At 35.3% G+C, this 20584-nt stretch overlaps 1 protein-coding gene across 5 annotated transcripts; it reads right to left on the reverse strand.

Annotated features, from left to right (window-relative positions):
• Positions 1–1488: 1488 nt before the first annotated feature.
• On the reverse strand, positions 1489–20035 carry p4ha2 (procollagen-proline, 2-oxoglutarate 4-dioxygenase (proline 4-hydroxylase), alpha polypeptide 2). 5 transcript variants are annotated; one of them, XM_051093123.1, is made up of 17 exons: positions 19832–20035; positions 19470–19671; positions 16931–17025; positions 16632–16728; positions 16395–16546; positions 14695–14832; positions 9778–10017; positions 9387–9586; positions 8030–8206; positions 7091–7161; positions 6419–6518; positions 6203–6256; positions 4022–4081; positions 3892–3957; positions 2951–3019; positions 2110–2206; positions 1489–1897 (listed from the first exon to the last, which is right to left on the reverse strand). In XM_051093123.1, the coding sequence occupies exons 3-17, from the start codon at positions 17010–17012 to the stop codon at positions 1827–1829; spliced, it is 1674 nt and encodes a 557-aa protein (XP_050949080.1). In that variant the 5' UTR covers positions 17013–17025; positions 19470–19671; positions 19832–20035; the 3' UTR covers positions 1489–1826. The 5 variants fall into 5 exon arrangements, with proteins under 5 accessions (XP_050949080.1, XP_050949079.1, XP_050949077.1 ...); XM_051093122.1 differs by lacking the exon at positions 3892–3957; XM_051093120.1 differs by lacking the exon at positions 3892–3957 and having other exon boundaries at positions 14677–14832.
• Positions 20036–20584: the final 549 nt, after the last annotated feature.

A 20584-nucleotide genomic window follows, 5' to 3' on the forward strand; every position in this document is an offset into this window, starting at 1 on the left:
AAACAGGCTACCTATAAACCAAGTAGTTATATTTTACCATGGTATTGAGGTGCCATTATGTGTGGATTTAACTGTTTATCATGATTTAAAATGCTACTATGGGAGACGAATGCTTAATTTAAAATAATAATAAATGTAACCATATAAAACTGAGGTTGCTACAATTTTTACAGATGTTACTGATTGATAATGAACAAAAAATTACCTCTGCATCCTCAAGCTACTATCAAACGTGCATTTCTAAGAGACAAAAAAGTGATGTTATTATTATTATCATTATCATTATTAGAGAACCCAAACCTGTTTCTTGATTTGAAACAATACAAACCTGCGGTCTGCTTTATTTTATTATTGGTCTATTTATTATTTGTTAATGTTCTTGTATGTTCAAAAACTTTTAAATTACTTTTATTCACTTTAAGGGGTCTAAGCACTTTTTTAATACTAAATGTCCTGTGTTTTTTTTTTCTTTTTGTACTTGAATGCAGTAAATTTTGGTTGAAAAAATGAGAATCGTGTAAAAGAATCGCAATCTCAATTCCCATGGAGAAAAATCGTGATCCACATTTTAGTAAGAATCGTGCAGCCCTAATTCAGACATACGTCTTCTGTCACATACTGTTTTTCGTTAACTGTGTAGTAGGGAAGTATGTGATTTAGGATGCACAGCCAACTATGGTGGGAGCGGCCTCTGTGGGTGTGATGCCACAACGACAGGCATCTGAGAACGGCTCGATTTGAAAAAGAGGATATTATTTTTACAGATTAAATAAAAACCACTGCATGGATTTTTATCATTATAGGGTAGATTTGTACATACACTGACAACACACATTAATGTTCAAACAACATGAAAAAGTGAAATTATCATCCAATGACCCCTTTAAAACATTTACAACCATCAAGTAGCAGTTTTAGTTTCTTCAAAATTTCATATTTACATTTTCATAAAACACCAACTAAAGGCATAGTTTACCCCAAAATGAAAGTTCTGTTATTAATTAATTATTCATCCTTGTGTCCAGGATGTCCACCCTTGTGAATACATTAAATGATATTCAATGAAATGCAATACACTCAGAGCTGAAATTGAATGATTCTTGATTTAAACACTTCAAACTCATGATTCAAATCCAGCAAGAGAAAGTCATCCAGGTTTGAAATGACATGAGGGTGAATAATTAATGACAGAATTTTCATTTTTTGGGGTGAACTACCTCTTTAATACCCATTTAAAACCTATTAATCTCATTTAATTATTCATGCAGTTGTAATTGCAGTGTAAATGCATTCATGCCACATCTAAGCTGCAACAAAGTGTCTGTAAATTGATCTACATTTCAATTCAAATACAGCTTTTGAAAAAACATGCTGTTGTAGCCTAACATTTAGAAAAGCTTGTGTGGCAAATTCTGTTGATATGAAATATTTCTTTGTAACTCTATATATAGTCCCTAAATACCTGCTCAAAAGGCAGACAAAGAAACATTACATTTAGACATTTTTATTGCAAACCATATAAGAATATAAAATAAACACTGAAGAACAGAACAATAATTTATGTATTACATAAACGCAATGAGATTTCCACCATGACATAATACTCCAGTTTAATCTGCCAAGAAATGTAAAGCAAGGGTTAAATGAAAACACTCTAAATAAAAGAGAATCCCTTCCACACAGAATGGCCCACAAAACTCAGCCTGCTTGTGTTTCACAGCAGCTAGTCCTGACTGGAACTCATGTACGTTCTTGAGGCATCTGGAGTGTCTGATCGTGTCTGTGTTTGCAGAGTCGAGGCACTGCGGTTAGAACCGAACTCAAGATCAGTCCACTTCAGTCAGGCCACACGGGCGTCTGAACTCTTGACCTCTCTCATGGATCCATTTGTTTGAAACTGCCAAACGAGAGGACTTGTAAATGAGAACTGACATTTGATGCATTTAAAACAACCTACTTCTTATGCCATGTTTACTTTATTGTAGTTCATTTTATATAACAGTAGTAGTAGTTCTCTATCAGAAGAACGTGGGATTTGAGCATTTAAAAAGAACACCAATCTGCAGCCTATTTATGATATCAGCAGTGTTTAAAGACAATTACACTTACCCCATTTACTGCCTACTAGAACAGGACAGGCTGCATGTCTCGTTCTGTAATCTCCTTCACCACTTTTAAAGAGGTTGTACCAGAACACTGCTGTTCCCTACAGAAAGACGAGAATCTTTTTTAGATTAAAAAAAAATATTCTTAAATCAAGAAGGATTTGATGAATTTTGCCTCAATGAACTCTATATCTAAAAATTCAAGAAGGAGTTTTTGCTTGGAACAAGCAAAATAATCTTATTTCAAGCAGAAAACTTCCTTAATTTTGACTTGTTTTTAAACAAGTTAAATCCTTCTTGATTTAAGAATTTTTAGATATAAATAGAGTTTGAGGAAAAATTCATAGTTAATAGTGAGAAATGGACCTTAAAATAAATGGTGACCTAACTAAATGATCAACTGAACATTACAAGCCCATGTAAAACTTTTAAGTAATATTAAAACAAAAAAAAAAAAAATACAGATTCTAGTAAAATATTTAATCAAAACTGATTCAAAATATGTATTATATACTGACAAGGACGAGTAGATTTTGAACTGCTGACACAAAAGAACGGTAAGAGTTAATTACCAACGCAATAATGTCAAAAAACCTAATATTAGTCGATTAACTGGTAAACGCTTGTTTTTATCTTATTTGCATTGTAACAGAACAAACAATATATAATTTACAGGATTATTTTAGCACATGTAATACTGCTTATACTGTATCTACTACAAATATACCATATAGCTATAAAACGTAACAAAAAAAGTGATTACTGAAGTATGATTGTCATTAAAGTAATGATATCATACATGTTTTTTTAAAGGTTTATAAAATAATTAGAAAGGTTGTCCGTACCTTTCTAGGCCAAATAGCAGCACCAAAATCAGGGAAAACTGTCGCCCCTCCAGCCTCAACATCACTCATCTGTAATGAAGAAAGATTATTAACGTCCATCTAGTAAAGTAAAACATGATATGCCATCAGTGATTAACATTTTTGATGCGGAAATTATAAAAAAAGCACTATATAATGCAGAATATGGGTGTAATTTTTAAAAACCTGAATTATAAAAGATTCTGTCTAAAATAAAGGTAAATTAGAAACAGAAGTAGTATTACAAATCCAATTTTTGTATTGTATTTTAGTCTATTTTTTCTTGTAAATATTGTACTGTAAATAGCAGTACCCAGAAGTCATGGCATGTTTGCTGTCATTTACTTTTTTATGCTATATAACTTTCTCCTACTTTTAAGCAGAAAGTCTCTTTTATTTTTATCATTGTGTTGTATTTTATTGTATTATGAAACACTCTGGATTAATCTGCTGATTAAATATTCAAACATATAATATTATCACAAAATATGCATGGCGGCCTTTAAAGTGCTGTTAAAGTGTAATGCAGTGGTTCTCAAACTTTTTGACTCCAAGACCCCTATATTATTCAGAACAGCTTTTCAAGATATTCATTTTTAATTGCTTTTTAAAATTTCTACCGACTTTTCTAGATCTATAAAGATCACACTTTGGTGGCCACTTCATATATCCAGTTTTTTTCAATACAATGTGAATCCTGGTTCTTCAAAGGAAAAAAAGCAGCCGTTTAAGGTATGAATTCAAATAAGGAATATATATTTTGAGTTGCTTGGCTTCTTTTAACGCTTGTTTTGTCTCATTGCTCCTGGTTGAGAACCACTGGTATAGCGTGTAATGTTGATATGGATTCATATTAGCCGATGACATGAGACCTGATGCCAAGTCACAAGCGATACCAGGCACCACAAGATACACATACTTACATAATTTAAATAAGTAGCCACACGATTTCCAGTGCCTAATGATTTGAAAGCATCAGGTTCATCTTTCTATGAAGATAAAATTTTAGAGTAAAGACAGGCAGAGAAGCAGAGGCACAGCACATGTACTTACGTAGTTGAGATAGGTGGCAAGTCTATTTCCATCAACCTTGAGGTTGCTGTCAAAAGGACGCTGCAACAGACGTTTGTGACTTTTAAACCAGACTGAAGTGCAGCAGGGAATATCTCCGCCTCTGAGGCAACGTTACTTTACGCTCAATATGACAACATACAAGCTGAGAGCAGGGTGTCAAATCAATGTACAAACATGTACTCAGTTAAAAATAATCTCAGGAAAATATTCAGCTCCAGTGGTTTGTAAAGCACTGTTGTCTAAATCAAAATGCCTAATGAATTACCATTTTCACAAACAATAAAAATCCCTATGACATTGACAGGAAATTTATTACCACCAGCAACAAAAATGTGCACTGTAAGCTGCTATTACAACTTTTTACAACAGGGGCATTTACACGACATCCTTTTCAACTAAAAACTGAAAATCTCTAATTGATTTTGGCTGTTCATTTAGAGGACAACAGTGTTTTAGGGGTCTGAACATGCAAATTTTGAAAATGGGTCTCAAAGATTTTAAAAACAATAAGATTATTGTGATCAATACGATCATCTCCGTGTAAACAATAAAAATGCAAATTTGTGAAAACGGTGATGTCACGCATGTTCTGTTGAAGCTACAGGAATGCACATGTTTGTAGTGTTTCTTTACAAAGTGACATCGCCATGGCATGAAGCGTATACAGTGAATTTGGTCATTTTCGTGGGTTTGTGTGAACAGGGATTGTTTCGGCAACATTTTCGTTTTTATGCAAAACTTTTTAAAAACGCAAGAAAAAAACTTTTAGTTCAAAGATGTCGTGTAAACGTACCCTTAGAAACATTTAAAATGGGATTTTTGCCATCAACTGACGCACTATACTCCACATAAAACATACTAAACAGAACTTATAATAAATAATCATGTAAAATCTTTTTTTTTTTATTCTTTAAGGAAGTTTAGATTGACCACCTCAGTAGCTAGTGATTACTTCTTATTTATTTTGTTCTTTCCCACTTCCATGCTTCTGTTATTAATCATAAATAATAAACCTTGTTAATAATAAACTGTAATTCTGTGATTGACAATGAACATTAACATTAATAACTTAACATATACTCTCCCAACCACAACTGGGATGGGTCTCAACAATTGTTTTACATATAAAACATGGATAAAGTTGAGAAATGGATATTGTGTCAGTTGACAGTAAAAAAAGCCCCAATGATATATACATTTTCTTTATTATCAGAGAGATATCAATATGACATTGCATTGTTTTAAAGGGGTCATCGGATGCCCATTTTCCACAAGTTGATATGATTCTTTAGGGTCTTAATGAAAAGTCTATAATATACCTTGGTTAAAAATTATCAGTGGTTGTTTTACCTTGTCAAAATCAGCTCTGCAAAAATAAACCTTTAAATGCATATGAGCTCTGCTCGCCCTGCACCTATCTCGCCGTGCTGCTCTGAGAGATTGTTTACTTTAGCCACATTTAGCGCGTTTAGCTGTAAAACTTGCTAACTAGCATGTTACTAGGAAAGGTGATTGCAGAGATTCCTTAAAAAAAACCCTTATACTCACTTCTGCTGTAAGTGAAGCTGGATCACAAATGATTTGCGCGAACATAGACGGATATATGTAGATCGGGAGGCGCATTCCCTTCACAAACAAACGTCATCTACTGCATCTTCAGCAGCTTAGATGTCGGGAGTAAATGATGAACACTGTGTTCATCATTACATCGAGCAGCACAACACCTCAATCAGAGACATTCTTGTCTAACTTACATCCCTGCTCCGGCATCGAAACAATGGAGGTCGTACTGTTACAGCTGATTTAGGGCAGGTCTAAGGTAAGACGCTCATGTCAATCAACTATGGTGGGAGCGGCCTCTGTTGGTGTGACGCCACAACATCAGGCATCTGAGAACGGCTCGATTTGAAAAAGGGGATATTATTTTTACAGATTAATTAAAAACCACTGCATGGATTTTTATCATTATAGGGTAGATTTTTACATACACTGCCAACACACATTAATGTTCAAACAACATGTAAAAGTAAAGTTTGTATCCGATGACCCCTTTAATGGAAACTCTCACTACTATTTCTTCATGCACATGTCACTGTTCTAGCGTGAAATATCATGCCACATAATTGAAAGAACAATGCAAATCTTGCACAAAGGTCTTACCCTTGAGAAATCAAAATGTGGTTCATATTGACCTCCAACGCCATAGTTAGCCACCTATGATTCAACAGAAGGTATAAGAACACTTCTCACACAAATTCAATTACAGAATAACAAGAGACAATCTTCTGTTCACATTAAGCTTTGTGTTGTAATGTTATATTATTATAAATGTTATGTTATGCTATGAGATGTGAGACTGAAGCCTATAGAGATCACCTGGAGAAGTTCAGCAGTGTCTACAGTTAATCCAGTGATGTCCTCTATTCTCTGATTGACCCGCGCAATCACCGGATCATCTTCCCCTTCTAACCACGCGCTGCAGACACACAAAAAGACAAAAGAATAATGACAAATTCTGTTCAACAGCAATGTCTCAACATCAAATAAGTACACTTATTAATGCATTACTGAGGGGTAAAAATTTATGACCAAATCACAGAATGAAACACTTCACACTAAATTAGATCAAAGTTACTTTGCTGGAAATTCCAAAAAAAATCCAGTTTATTCAAGCAACGTCACATGATCAAGAGTGATGTTGTTCTAAATATCAGCAACTAGGAATAAAAGATTCCTTGTCTACCAATATTCACACAAATACAGCGCCTTGCATTTTTGTTGTTGTTAAACTGCTTTAAATGACTTTTTCCCCACATCAATCTACACTCCATACACCATAATGACAGAGCACAAAGCAGATTTGTGACATCTTTGCAAATTTATGATTTTATACAGTACTATATGACTTTCGCAAGGCACTGTATATCTATATTATATACTTTGTATTGCAAAATATAGTACACCCAGACCCTGTTCCCTTATGTTCTTATCAAGCCAGACATAACCACCATCGAATGAACTCACAGTATGTGTATGAGATGTGCTCACCTTTTGGAAACTCTGTAATGGGCGACTGTCAGAACACCTGTGTTTGGGTCTCTCACTGTGGCTCTCGCAAGCTACAGAAAACAACTCAAAATTAGCTTTGCATTCAGATTTCAAACAGGTGATGTGTACGGCAAAAAAGGACAAAGATTCACATATAACAGTGTATATAATAATACTTACGTTTTGTATAGTCATAAACAATTATGTCTAATTAGATTTTTATAACTGGATATTCTAATGAAAAAAATAAACTTATGTGAACTGCATTCTTTGAACGCAACGTCCACGTCTTAACGTCAAAACAACAAACACAGAGAACCAGCCTACACTTTTTTGATATGTCACTACTTCTGTTTCATTGCAACTTTAATCTATTAGCTAAACAAATTTGTTAGTTTGTAATAAACATTAAATAAAATTTCTTGGTTTAACTGCAAACACAAATAAGTCTTGAAAAAGTCTCTCAGGTTCATCCTATCCATTTATATTTCTATATTAATGTAGGAAGCCCATTAGACTTTGTTTTTAGTTTCTTACAGTGCCTGTGATTTTTATAGTGAATGTTTTATATGGGTATCAATGGATTCTTAGCATATCAGACCTGATCTTGGCTGTTCTTTCACAAACAGAAAAGAAACAGAGAGGACAGAACAAGAACAATTACTGAAGACAGCAAAAACAATAGCCGCCGACATATGCGAGTGCATGTGTGAGGACACTTCAACACCAACACCAAACTCTATTTTAAATAAGAAAATGCGCAAACACTGGGCAAGGATGAATTTCAATAGTATGCATGTGTTGTCAAATACATCTGAAAACAAACCATAGCATGCTTTGGGCTTTAGGGTGAACTATTCCTTTAAACTGGTCAAATGGTTGACCTACTACTCATGCCTATATACTGTCCATCTGTCCATCTAGGGTTTGCACACTCACCTTGGGTTTGGCCAGCTCCTTGATCTTCTCTATCTCTTGATCAGAGAGGGCCTCCAGAAAGCGAACGATGTGAGGACTGTCCCACTCATCCTCCTCCTTCATCGGTTTGAGCAGCAGACGCGGGTTCCTGTTGCCATCCTGATAACGGCAGAACAGCCGGCTACGTCTCTTGATAGTCTGTAGGGGAAATAAGAAAAAAAATAATTATCTATTATTTACATGTATGTATTTACATTTTAATTCAGATGAATAGAATTATACATGCCAAACACTGATCTGAAATAAACATTTAAATACATAATGATTCGAATCTACAGCCACAAGACTTGAACATTATGTGTGTTAACATGTTAGTGTGATAAAATTTAAATCTTGGTCCACTTCATCCTGCCTATAAGAAACATTTACATTGTTTGTATTTACTATTAAAATTTGGAATAATTAAGTTTTTTTAATGCATTTGAAATAAGTCTCCAATGTTCACCAAGGCTGCATTTATGCGATTAAAAACAGTAAAACTGTAATATTGTATTTTTTTTTTCCATTTTTAAAATAACTCTTTTGTATTTAAATATATTGTAAAATATAATTAATTCCTGTGATGCAGTGCTGAATTTTCAGCATCATCACTCCAGTCTTCAGTGTCACATGATCCTTCAGAAATCATTCTAATATTATTGTTATTAAATTTATTGGTGCTCAAGTATTAATAATGTTTCTTAATATTATCAGTGCTGAAAACAGTTTTTGCTGCTTAATATATTTGTGGAAACTGTGATACATTTTCCATAACCCTTTCAAGAACACACAATTCAAACAGCATTTATTTAAAAAAGATTTTTTGCATCAGTATAAAATGTCTTCATTACTTTTGATCAATTTAATGCATCCTTAGACAAATCTTCCATACCCCAAACCTATAAATGGTAGTGTATTAGCTTCCACAAAACTATTTAACAGAACAGAACAGAACAGTTTTTAACATTGCTAATAATCAGAAATGTTTGTTGAGCAGCAAATCATAATATTAGAATGATTTCTGAAGGATCATGTGACACTGAAGACTGGAGTAATGATGCTGGAAATTCAGCTTTGACCACAGCTATTAATTTCAGTTTATAATATATTCACATAGAAAATGGTTATTTTGAATTGTAATAATATTCCACAATTTTAATGCATGTTTAATCAAATAAATGCAGCCTTAGTGAGAAGAGCAGACTATAAAATCTTAATTATTTCAAACAAAAGTTTGAAACATGAGACACTGTAAATGGCTCAAAATGGTAATCACTTACAAAAGCAAAAATATGAAATTATTCCCTCATTGTGCATTTGGAATAGAAGCTACGCTCACCATTTTGACTCCCTCTCCCCTGCAGAGGGCCTCGTAGACCTCTCTCTCGGGCAGGTAGTCTTTGGGCCGCTCATACGTGTCCAGCTGAATGGGCCTCTCGTCTGCAGGCTCCTGCTGGCTGCGACCCTTGTCCCTCAGCTCCTTAGACAGCAGCCGCTCAAAGTAGCGCAGGTTTCCTCCTGCCCTCTGGTGACTGGGATCTGCATGTACACATAGCACAGGATATACAATTTGCAATGGAAAAACTGTATCAGATATTTTTCCTAGATTCCATGCAGTACATATACATATACATATACATATATAAATAAAAGAGTTTCAAGTGCTTTCACACTCTATTACATTTCCTAATGATCATCTAACATCAGAGAGAGAGAGAGAAATGGTTTACCGATGGCCACCAAGCGTCTGGTGAGTTCAATGGCTCGTGGCAAGTCATCCATCTGATAGACTGAGTAACTAAGATAATCTAAAATATCAGCCTTGGGCGTCTTGGCGTCTTCGCCCGAGTCCATCTGTCTGAGCGCCTGCTGCATCCACAGCACTGAATGATAGTAGTCGTTCTCATTGTAGGCCAGTTTCCCCATGTCAAAGCAGTCATCCACTGTCAGCTGAGCGTTATAGCGCACTCCTGTAGACAGAACGTTACATCATTTATCTCAGGTTTTATGGGTATTATATTAGACCAAGTGTTACTTTAAGCAATGTGCCCGCTGCATGATTTATAATAGTCTTTTATGACGGTTACCTGTCAAACTGTACAAACATGATCCCAGCTATTAGCCATGTATCACTCTTAGATCTGCTGTAATACACGTCAGAATGTACAACAGTCAGGACTCGTTAAAAAAACGTGTCTTGGCAACTAAGAGAAATACTTTGTTTCAGTTAATAAACACTTATTTTATTTTGAGTTATACATTTTTAATGGTTTCAGTTTTAGTTACAAAAGCGACAATGGTTTGATTAAAGTCGGGATTAAATGGAAGTTGCAGTAGCCTTTTGTTCTCCATCGTCATCTGAGTGAAACTCAAACAAGAAAGATGTAGGGCAGGACTTCATTTTGTTCATCAGGAATTGTTTGGATCATTGGATTGTTGTTGAATGTTTGAAATTATTTTTATTAAAATAAGGGCACAAGAATATTTTAAAAATTAATTACGCGCACGTATAAATCTTGCAATACTGCAATTATTCGTAAAAACCTAAGAACTGTCCATTTTGATTTTATGGTGTCATGATTTCATGCTATACCATGATGATGCACACTTTTTTAAAGCACATAAACAATACATTAAGATAATGCTGCTGGTTTATTTAAAGTTTATTTTTAGTCTACCACTGTCACTGAGAATGACATAAAAAACACATCTCAGTAGGATTTTAAATGTAATAACTGCTAACAATTAACTAACAATCACTTTGTTAAATCTTCCTTATTTGCAACCTGCTCTTTTTAGAACAATTGACGAAGTACTGGTGTGCATACAGTTCTGCTTATAGCTTATGTGCCTCTGAAGCATTCTGTAGTTAAAAAGTTTACACACCCTGTTAATGCATTGTGTTGCCTTGCTGTCCTCAGTGTGAAAAGAATTGAGTCACTGTTTGGAAAGGGTTCAAATATGCAGCAAAATAAAGAATATGAGTACCACCGACAGAGAAATATGATACCAAATTATCACTGCAAGCACTAATGCAAGCATGACGGACCACATCAGATCACCTACAGCAATTTTAGTCAAAATGGCTGAAAAATCATAAATGCAATTACATGTGACCCTGGACCACAAAACCAGTCATAAGGGTCCATTTTTTGAAACTGAGATGTATACAACATCTGAAAGCTGAATAAGTGGAATGTTGGGATATGACAAAACTTGTCTAAGATACAACCATTTTAAAAATCTGGAATCTAAAGGGGAAAAAAAAAATCTAAATATTGAGGAAAATCACCTATAAATTTGTCCAAATTAAGTTCTTAATATATGAAGTTCAGCAATATTGATATTTTTAGGGTAGGAAATTTACAAAATATCTTCATGGAACATGATCTTTACTTAATATCCGAACGATTTTTGGCATAAAAGAAAAAGAGACCCATATAATGTATTTTTGGCTATTGCTACTAATATACCCAGGCACTTTATGTCTGGTTTTAGGGTCACATATGATTTAATGGTTTATCACTCTTGATAAATAAATGGTGTTAGCAGATTAGCATGAAACTGGCATGATCAATGTGAGGTGAAAATGTGAAAATGACAGGAACAGGTGAAAATGACACTGGTGTCATATTGTGTTTGGTGTCAGTATGTCAAAGCTTTGCAGAGATACAGACTCGGATGCAATTTAGCACCTGACCATCAAATTTGTTAAAGGAGAAGTCCACTTCCAGAACAACAATTTACAGATAATGTACTCACCCCCTTGTCATCCAAGATGTTCATGTCTTTCTGTCTTCAGTCGTAAAGAAATTATGTTTTTAAGGAAAACATTTCTGGATTTTTCTCCATATAATGGACTTCATTGGTGCCCCGAACTTCCAAAATGTAGTTTAAATGCAGCTTCAAAGGGCTCGAAATGTTCCCAGCTGAGGAAGAAGGGTCTTATCTAGCGAAACGATCTGTCATATTTTTTTTTTTTTTTTTTACAAAAAATTGTATACTTTTTAAGCACAAAAGCCCATGTACCACAGGTTCTGAGATGCGCGTCAACGATGCTACGAATTAGTAATGGGTCGTTCTTGAACGATTCTTTCATTTTGAACGAATCTTCAATGTGACTCGGGAAGAACGAGTCGTCTGCACAACAGTCACGCACGCACAACATCCTATTAGGTTCTGTACTGGAATTAGTTCACCTGTTTCGAGCCTTCGGGTTTTTCGAGTGGTTTGTTCATCTTATGGGGCTGTCACGTGATGAACGAATGACTCAGACCTGAAAACTTGTCAGATAAGAGGTGAGGTGAGCTAATCATAGACTAAAGACCCAGGAAAACAATGAATGAATCTTTTCTGTTTCTTATAGCATTATAGTTTTGTCTTGTTTGTAGTGTGATCAATGTTTGTATAAGCAGTAGATGTGTTCTGGAAGTAACACATAACATTTTAATTATATTTTGCTAAAATGAACAAAACCACTCGAAAGAACAGATTCATTCATTTTGCTGAACGAGACTCAAAGGTCTGAGTCGGTAAAATGATCCGAACTTCCCATCACTACTACGAATCACGTGCAAGTTCATCGTCTGTGTACTGAGTATGGAGAAAAAATCTTATTTTCTCCTACAACTTGAGAGGTGGACATCGTTGTACCTTTTGGTACAATGAAATGTTTTTCCTCAAAAACCATCATTTCTTTACGACTGAAGACAGAAAGGCATGAACATCTTGGATGACAAGAGGATGAGTAAATTATTTGTGAATTGTTGTTCTGGAAGTGGACTTCTCCTTCAACGTACTAAATGAAAACCGTTTTGTGTATCAACATGAACTCCACAACTTTTTGCCAGCATTCTCTGAAGAGGAGTCAAATTTGGTGAAAATTGGACGAACGCTCTAGGAGGAGTTTGAAAATGTAGTTTTTCAAAAAAAAAAGATTCAAAATGGCAGACAGGAAGTTCGGCCGATTTTGGCATAATTGGTATCAATGTTCTCAGCATGATTCAGGGAATCTATCAAGACCAGTCACATGACAAAAGGCAAAAATAATAAATGTCATTATAATTATATACATTTTTTGAACACCTTCAGGGCTTGGTGCCAAAGACATATACCAACTTTTGTAACAATATGCCAATAAGTTCATAAAATATAGCATTTTTTTTAATGGCTTACAATTAAAATGCCTGACATGATGTCATTCAACCTGGTACGTGGCACTGAATCTAAACAGTCCTGTCTTGTGATTTTTGGCCAAACTGTTCAGAAGTTATAAGCAAAAAAATAGCCATTTTCATATCTCCTGACCACTAAGTGGCACTGTGCCGAAACCATGCAGGTAACCTTAGATCATGTATGTCATAACACACACCAAGTTTGGTCTGAATACGTAAACGCGTTACCAAGTTATAGTCTCACGTCCACTTTGGCGAGCTCTTCGTCCATGCATTACTCAACAGTTTGACTAATCAACTTGAAGTTGATAACTTTTGGTCAGCATGGTCTGAATATGATCTGGTTACATTTTCACATCATCATCTTCATTACTCTGTCATTTTTATACCATGCTGACAAAAAAACAGTCTAGAGATTTTTTTGGGGAAAATTTAAAATGTCATGTAAAATAATGTCATGCAATTGCACTGATAATGACATCAAAGCAATTCAATCTTCTTGAGCCAAGGAATCAGAGGGAAAAAAATAATTTTGCTTTTAGACTTTACAGCATAAACTTGAGTTCAATTTTGGACAGTTCGTGGCGTTAGAGGGTTTGCATTAGAGACTCCAAATTTGCTGTGGTTAATGTTGGGACTGTCCTCTATATGTGTGCCTAATTTCATAACTTTCCCGCAAGGAAGGAAGGAAGAAGAAGAAGACGACGACTTACGAATACAATAGGTGACTAAGTACCACTGCTGCTTGGCCCCTAATTACTAAATCAAGCTAACATTCCAATGTAAGAAATTATAGTCTGCCTGGATCCAGATTCCACTCCACAATATATGTTTAATCATGCTCATTTCCCAAAATGGCTTAATTATTATAGAGAAGAAGAAAGTCAACAGTTATGTTGTTTCTAGACCATTTAGGATGATTACATCCTGAGCAAATGGTGACCCATTGTAGCATGGAAGCGGGTGTGGGACACTGAGAACCATCTCAGACAAAGAGGTGTTCGAACATGATTAACATACAGACCACAGCTGCTACGAAGGAGCAACTTCATTTACTTCATTTAAGGGTAGTAAACTTCAACTGTATAAAAGGTTTGAGCTAAGGATGTTCTGGGTTCATTCCGACTCCGTTGAACCCAAGGTACAACATGTACTTTGCCACTGCTATGCTGCAATAAACATCTTCATCAAGATCTTCTACGTCCTCTTCACTTTTTCTTACACCCATTTCAAAATAACAAAAAAATAAATAAATAAATAAATACTTTTCTCATAAAAACACTATTTAAGTCTCAGAAAATTGATAGTGAGGGTGTGATTGATTTGTTCCCCTTTGAACATCTTGCAAGGACGGTCTCAGTTTATCACTGTCTCTTTAACTGCTATCGCAGCACAGGACTCAGAGCCTTGTAGAAAATGAAAACAAAGAAGTCTGAAAACAAGATTTGGAGTTACCAGAGTACTGCCTCTGACCTGGCAGTTTGCCTTTAGAGAAGCTTTCCGAGTCCAGTTTGTACGTGTCCTGCAGACGCATGAGCGCTTTGGCTGCTCCCTTCTCATCCTCCTCATCTGGGAAATACTGTCTGTGCATAGACATGTTTGATATAAAGCCTGAAGAAAATAAAAAAATAGGAGCTTTTTATTACACATGACTTTAAGGCATCTGGTGCTCATTGAAAAAGAAGATAAGAATAATTGATTACATTTTTAAAGACAACGCTTTGGAGTCATCAATTCTCCTTGGACAACAGCAGTATCATGTGATTAAATATTTTTGAAAAATGAGAGTTTCTCTCTAACTGACAGTTTACAGCTGTAATAGTTGCACGCCACTTCTTCCCACATAATGAATTGATTCTAACTTAAAGGGACAGTTCACCCAAAAATTAACATTTCTGTCATCATTTACTCACCCTCATGCCATTCCAAACCTGTATGAGTTTCTTTCTTCTGATGTTGGTAACCAAATAGTTGCCGGTAGCCATTTACTTCCATAGTATTTTTTCCATACTATGGAAGTCAATGGCTTTCTTTGGTTGGAGTGTGAGTTAATTACTGAATTTTCATTTTTGGTTGGACCATCCCTTTAAGTCTCTCTGTGTTTTATACACATGCATGCATTTGGTAAAAAAAAAAAAAACATTATTAAATAATCTGCATCATGTTGGGGTGCTGTTGACCCTGTCGCAGTTATTTCCTGCGGCAATGACTTTATCGCTTGCATGAGTTTCATTTAAGTGGAAATTCTCAAGAACTCCACGTGGCAACATGTTGCAACACATGTTCACACAAGTTCATATTAGGGAGTGAAAAAAACACAAGTGAGTGGCTTATGCTTTCACACACACTTAGACCCTGACATTTCACTATACAGAATTCAATTTTATTTGCATAGCATTTTTTTTTTTTCACAATTTACATTGTTTCAAAGGAGCTTCAAATAAAATAATGTTGTCAAAGTTTGTAATACCTTAATTCGCAATAGTCCACATTTTGCAGTTTAAAGCTGGGCGAAAGGACAGTTTCCATATTGATACAATATAAACAATCATGCAATTAAGATTTGCTATGTAATATATATATTGCTTTATGTGAGTATACCGTATAAATGTGGATAAAGATGAATATATTTGTAGTAATTGTAAGCTGGAGTTATTAATTTGTTATGATGATATAGAAATCTGTAAGGTACATATGTAGTCAAAAGTTTGGAATCAAAGATTTTTTAAAAGTGACAAAAAAGTTCCAAGTTTTTGAAAGTAACAAACGTGATGTAACATGTAAACGAAGAATGTAATAAGGAATGCAATAAAATACATGTTGTGAGTAGAAAACAGTTCTTTATGCGGTATCAGTATTTTATAATATTAGTGTTTTTATTGCATTATAAGTGTTTTAATTTTTTTTATGGCCTCGTTTGGGATCTCTACCTTACAGCAGTTCAAACATGTTCAGGTAAAGCTCTTGTCGTATCTCAAAAGAAAGCTTAAAAGATAATGGCAAAAGATAAAATTGTATAACAGCAAACATACCACAAAATTATAGTGTCAAAAAACATACAACTATCATAAAAACTACTGTCCAATCCAGAGAATTTTTTGATTACAACATTCCTCAGTACGGAGTTCTCAAAGTTAACTTTCTCAAAGTGATAAACACTGTATATACTGTACCATCTGATGGGTCCTGCAGCACCAGACTCTCTAACTGAGACCACTCAGTGTTGAGTCTCTTCATCAGCTTGTAGGCGTTCACCGGGTGAGCCAGGAAGCCTTCAGGGTCCGATGTGGACGCACGTGTCAACGTATCCAGTTTATTAGCCCAGCTGAAGCCAGACGGGAAAAAAAAGGACATGAATGAGTCACGGGTTTATGCATAGTCATATTATAAAAATGTTGTGAAAGATTCACCTCTTAACAGCTTCAAGTTTCGTCTCTTCTGCTTCAATGTATTCTTTCAGGGATTGGACAAGCTCCCTCTCTGTAAATATCAGGTCTGTCATTTGGCCTATGAAGGACAGGGCAAAAATTGTTTCATTAAAAAAGAAATGACTGCAAGACCAAAGATTTACAGTCCTTCAGCAAAGCCAGTCATGATTGAATAACAATTACAAAGGGAGCATTCTTTGATCACTTTCTGTACATAGTTTAATCACAATTTAAATACTAGATGATTTTCATGCAACTAAGAGGAACAGGAGGAATTTTACCAATTGATGTGAAGATTTCGGCTTGCGCGGGAGAAGAGAAGGACGACAGAGTCAACAGCGTTAACACCAGAATTGTTGCCATTGTCAAGCAAAACCTGCAAGAAAACCAAACAGCCACTTTAGAAATGTGCAGACTTACTTTACATCCAATTAAACTTAACCAAAGTCGTTCAATGAAGATTGCTTGTTAAAAATAGAACTTTATGCACCAAGTCTGCGCATATGTGTGTTAAACGGGCTTGCTATTGGGGACTAACACTAAATACTGAGCCAAGTCAGTTTTTTGGTGCTCAACCACAAATAGGTCAAGAAACAGCTGCAGAGCTTTTATTGCTGGTGAAAAACAAGAGTATGACTAAAAAAACACATTTTATACAATAACCAGTTCAACTTGCATAAAGAAAATTGCTTATAAATACACACACACACACACTCACACTCACAATACATGCATATAATTGCAAAAATATTATGCAAGCATAATTGCATATATGCTTCAACTGCAAAAACAATATGTAATTTAGCCTCTGAATGCGTTATATATATGATTATTTAAAAATAATCAGCACAATTTTACAGCACATTGGAAAACAAGTATGTTCTATTAATTTTAAAGACTTCTTTTTGTGGGGTGACTATCTACTGCTGTTGTTATAATCGCAAAAGTGTAAGTGGAATTGGTTACAGCCACAAATAGCAAACTCTTGGTACAAATGTGAGAGTGGGAAGTAACTAAGCTTTTAGCTAATGACCGGTCATTACTGTCAAAGTGCACAACCTGCCAGAATGAACAGTTTTAACTGGGCGTTGGTGAAATTGGCTGAACTTAAAATGGAAACCACAGAGAATCCACAAGTCTTTTAAGACAGGTCACCATTTAAAGACCTCACGATTCATTTTGAGTTGGTTTCAGAAAGTCAAATTCCAATTCCAAGATGATTCTTGATGCGTCACAATTTTTTAGTGAATCTCATGAACACATTTTCAGTGAATTAAGGTTCAAGAATCAAGATTGAAGTGCTACTAAAAGCTTTCTCTGCAACAGACCTGAAATAGAAATAGAACAAGTGGGTATGATAACTGTCGGATCATTAAAATAACATGGACTGATCCACAATTATCTGCACTCTTAAAAATAAAGGTGCTTGACGATGCCATAGAAAAACCTTTTTTTTGTTTAAAAGGTTCCATAAAGAACCTTTAACATCTGAAGACACTTTCTTCTTCACAAAACGTTCTTTGTGGCAAAAGCAGGTTCTTCAGATTATAAAAAGGTGAAAAAAAAGGTTCTTTAAAGAACCTTTGACTGAATGGTTCTTTTATGGCATCGCTGTGAAGAGTCTTTTAAAACATCTTTATTTTTAAGAGTGTGCTTCAGTGAATCAACATTTTTTTTCCACCTCTTTTAGAGTTGTAAATTTGTGCAACTTACTTACAGTGACTCGAACATTAAGGCATATAATTCATTAAACAATCACACACGGTCAAGATTCAGTTCACTCCTTAAACATCTGGAGTAGGTCTTTGCACCTACTTTCAAACTAAACTCAGTGTAATGTAAACTCAGCAGTGTTTGAGTCTCTTCAGCTTCTACTGTTTATGCTAACGGTCCTTTTAGAGATTTTGAATGGTGACGGGTCACTGGAGGAGGCTGAAGATTCTCCTGTGTGTAAAAATAGGGCACAATTCACAGGATACCAGTGATCTGTCTGTTAGGAATTGAGTCGAACTTTCACATTACAGTACATCAGGAGCAGTATTTATCAAATAATTTAACTTAAGGCAGCATTAGCTTACTGTTAAAAAATCCTAATTAATCCTTAAGAGCAAACCAACACGACCTCTAAACTCCCTAACGTTTCTGCAGTGAGCGCTTGAGCGATGACGACATCGGCATCTTCTAGAAAACTTCTGTCCTGCCCAAGAGGATTTGCTGCTTACAGCAGCAGCATGTGCCTGAAGCTTTCAACCGCTGTAAAACATCAGCAAAATTCTATAACATATAACTCTAATAAAACAATCCACACATTCTGCTACACTTAGACACTGATTCAGTAAAACATACAGTAATATTAATATTAGACTCGTTACAGCAGCTAACTGTGTCCCTTGTATTCATTGATAAAATGAAGAAGAGAAAGTGGACTAGAAACAAACTAAGACAGTATTAAAAAAAACTAAATAAAAATTGTGGAGTATGTTTGACACACTTATGCCAAAGATCTGATTTAACACTTGCAGAACGAAAACCAAACTTAAAACAATACGAAACGTATAAACGATATAAACGTACCCACACTTATTTTAATACAGGTTTTACTCAAACCAAAACACAATTTTAAAACTTAAATTTTATCATTAGATAACAGGCTGCACTTAAATCTACAACAAGCAACTGCAATAGTCTGAACAAAAACGTTAGTATGAGAAACATTGTATCAATATGATTCATTCCGATGACATGTTGCTGTTACATGGCACGCAGAACTGTTACAAATCAAAGAATCGGCTAACATGGTTAAAATGTAACAGCGCTTACCTCGGTTTGAGTTGGAAGTGTGAACGTGTGATGGGACAGATCCGCTGAAGGAGCTTTATAGCGACTCCTCCGCTATGTTTCAGCTGTTTTGCAGTGATTTTTCGCTGCCACGTACAGAAGAGCCTCTCAGAACACTCTCCGCACGCGTTCACAATCCTTGTAATAAACGCGCGCTCACATTCCCCAAATCCACGATGAGCGGCTATATCAGGAAAAAACATTTAACAAACAGCTTTTAACAGCGTTGAATGTTACATAATATTAGTTGATCCATCCTTGAGTACAACATATATGCATATTAAAAGTCTATGATCAAAGGACAACGTGTACACGCAGATGAATGAGAATATTTGTTTGTTTACCGTCTCTGCGTCGTCATATAATCCTGATAATGTGACAGAGAACAACGTTTTGGCAGACCTTACTGTCTTGATCCGCTTATGTTCAAGTCAAATACAGGTTGCTGAATCTTAATCGAGGCACTGAGTTCATTTAGAGGTTTACCACCCGTAAAGTTAACCACATCCGAGATCGATACGACACAGAAAATCAGGCTATACACGGTGATTTACGGTAAAAGGGAACATGATGGACTGCACGTTCCCATTTGACTTGGAGCTCTGCTGAATCGTTCAGTTGTGATTGGGATGTCTGTCACATAATGGAAATAGGAATTACTATGTTTTAGCAACATATATAGAAGAGTTAATTTGTCACAATACATGTCTCAGTGCTAGAAAAAAAAATGTTTGCATGAATTATCCCAAACAAAAAAAAAAACTAAAATTAGTTTGGAATCTTTTGAGGCAATTTCCTCAAAAACATATTTAGCCACTGTTTAAAATGATCATATCTCGACAACAGTTTGGAGTAGTCATAGCAATTATATCCTCAGAAGGCAGAGAGTTTACTTTTTCATTCCGTGCATCAAACTTAAAATGTGCTTCTGAGTCAGAATGACTGTAAATGATGGAGCTGGTCACATATAACATTTTATAACTAGACTTAATTATACAACAACATCCAAATATATGGCTGAGCAGCATAGCGACAGTGCTGATAGAATATGAGGGTACGGTGCTGCCTGAAAGTTGGTGAACCCTTTAGAATTTTCT

This window comes from Labeo rohita, chromosome 21 (genome assembly GCF_022985175.1).
Source record: "Labeo rohita strain BAU-BD-2019 chromosome 21, IGBB_LRoh.1.0, whole genome shotgun sequence".
In the NCBI taxonomy this organism is placed as follows: Eukaryota; Metazoa; Chordata; class Actinopteri; order Cypriniformes; family Cyprinidae; genus Labeo; species Labeo rohita.

Bases quoted from the DNA above. Each gene is read 5' to 3' on its own strand.
- p4ha2 (XM_051093123.1), bottom strand. From the start codon at position 17,012: ATGGCAACAATTCTGGTGTTAACGCTGTTGACTCTGTCGTCCTTCTCT. The intron at 8,207-9,386 runs GTGAGCGTAGCT...TTTCCCCTACAG, and splicing joins GGGGAGAGGGAGTCAAAATG to ACTATCAAGAGACGTAGCCG. The intron at 3,020-3,891 runs GTAAGTATGTGT...TCTTCATTACAG, and splicing joins TGGCTACTTATTTAAATTAT to ATGAGTGATGTTGAGGCTGG.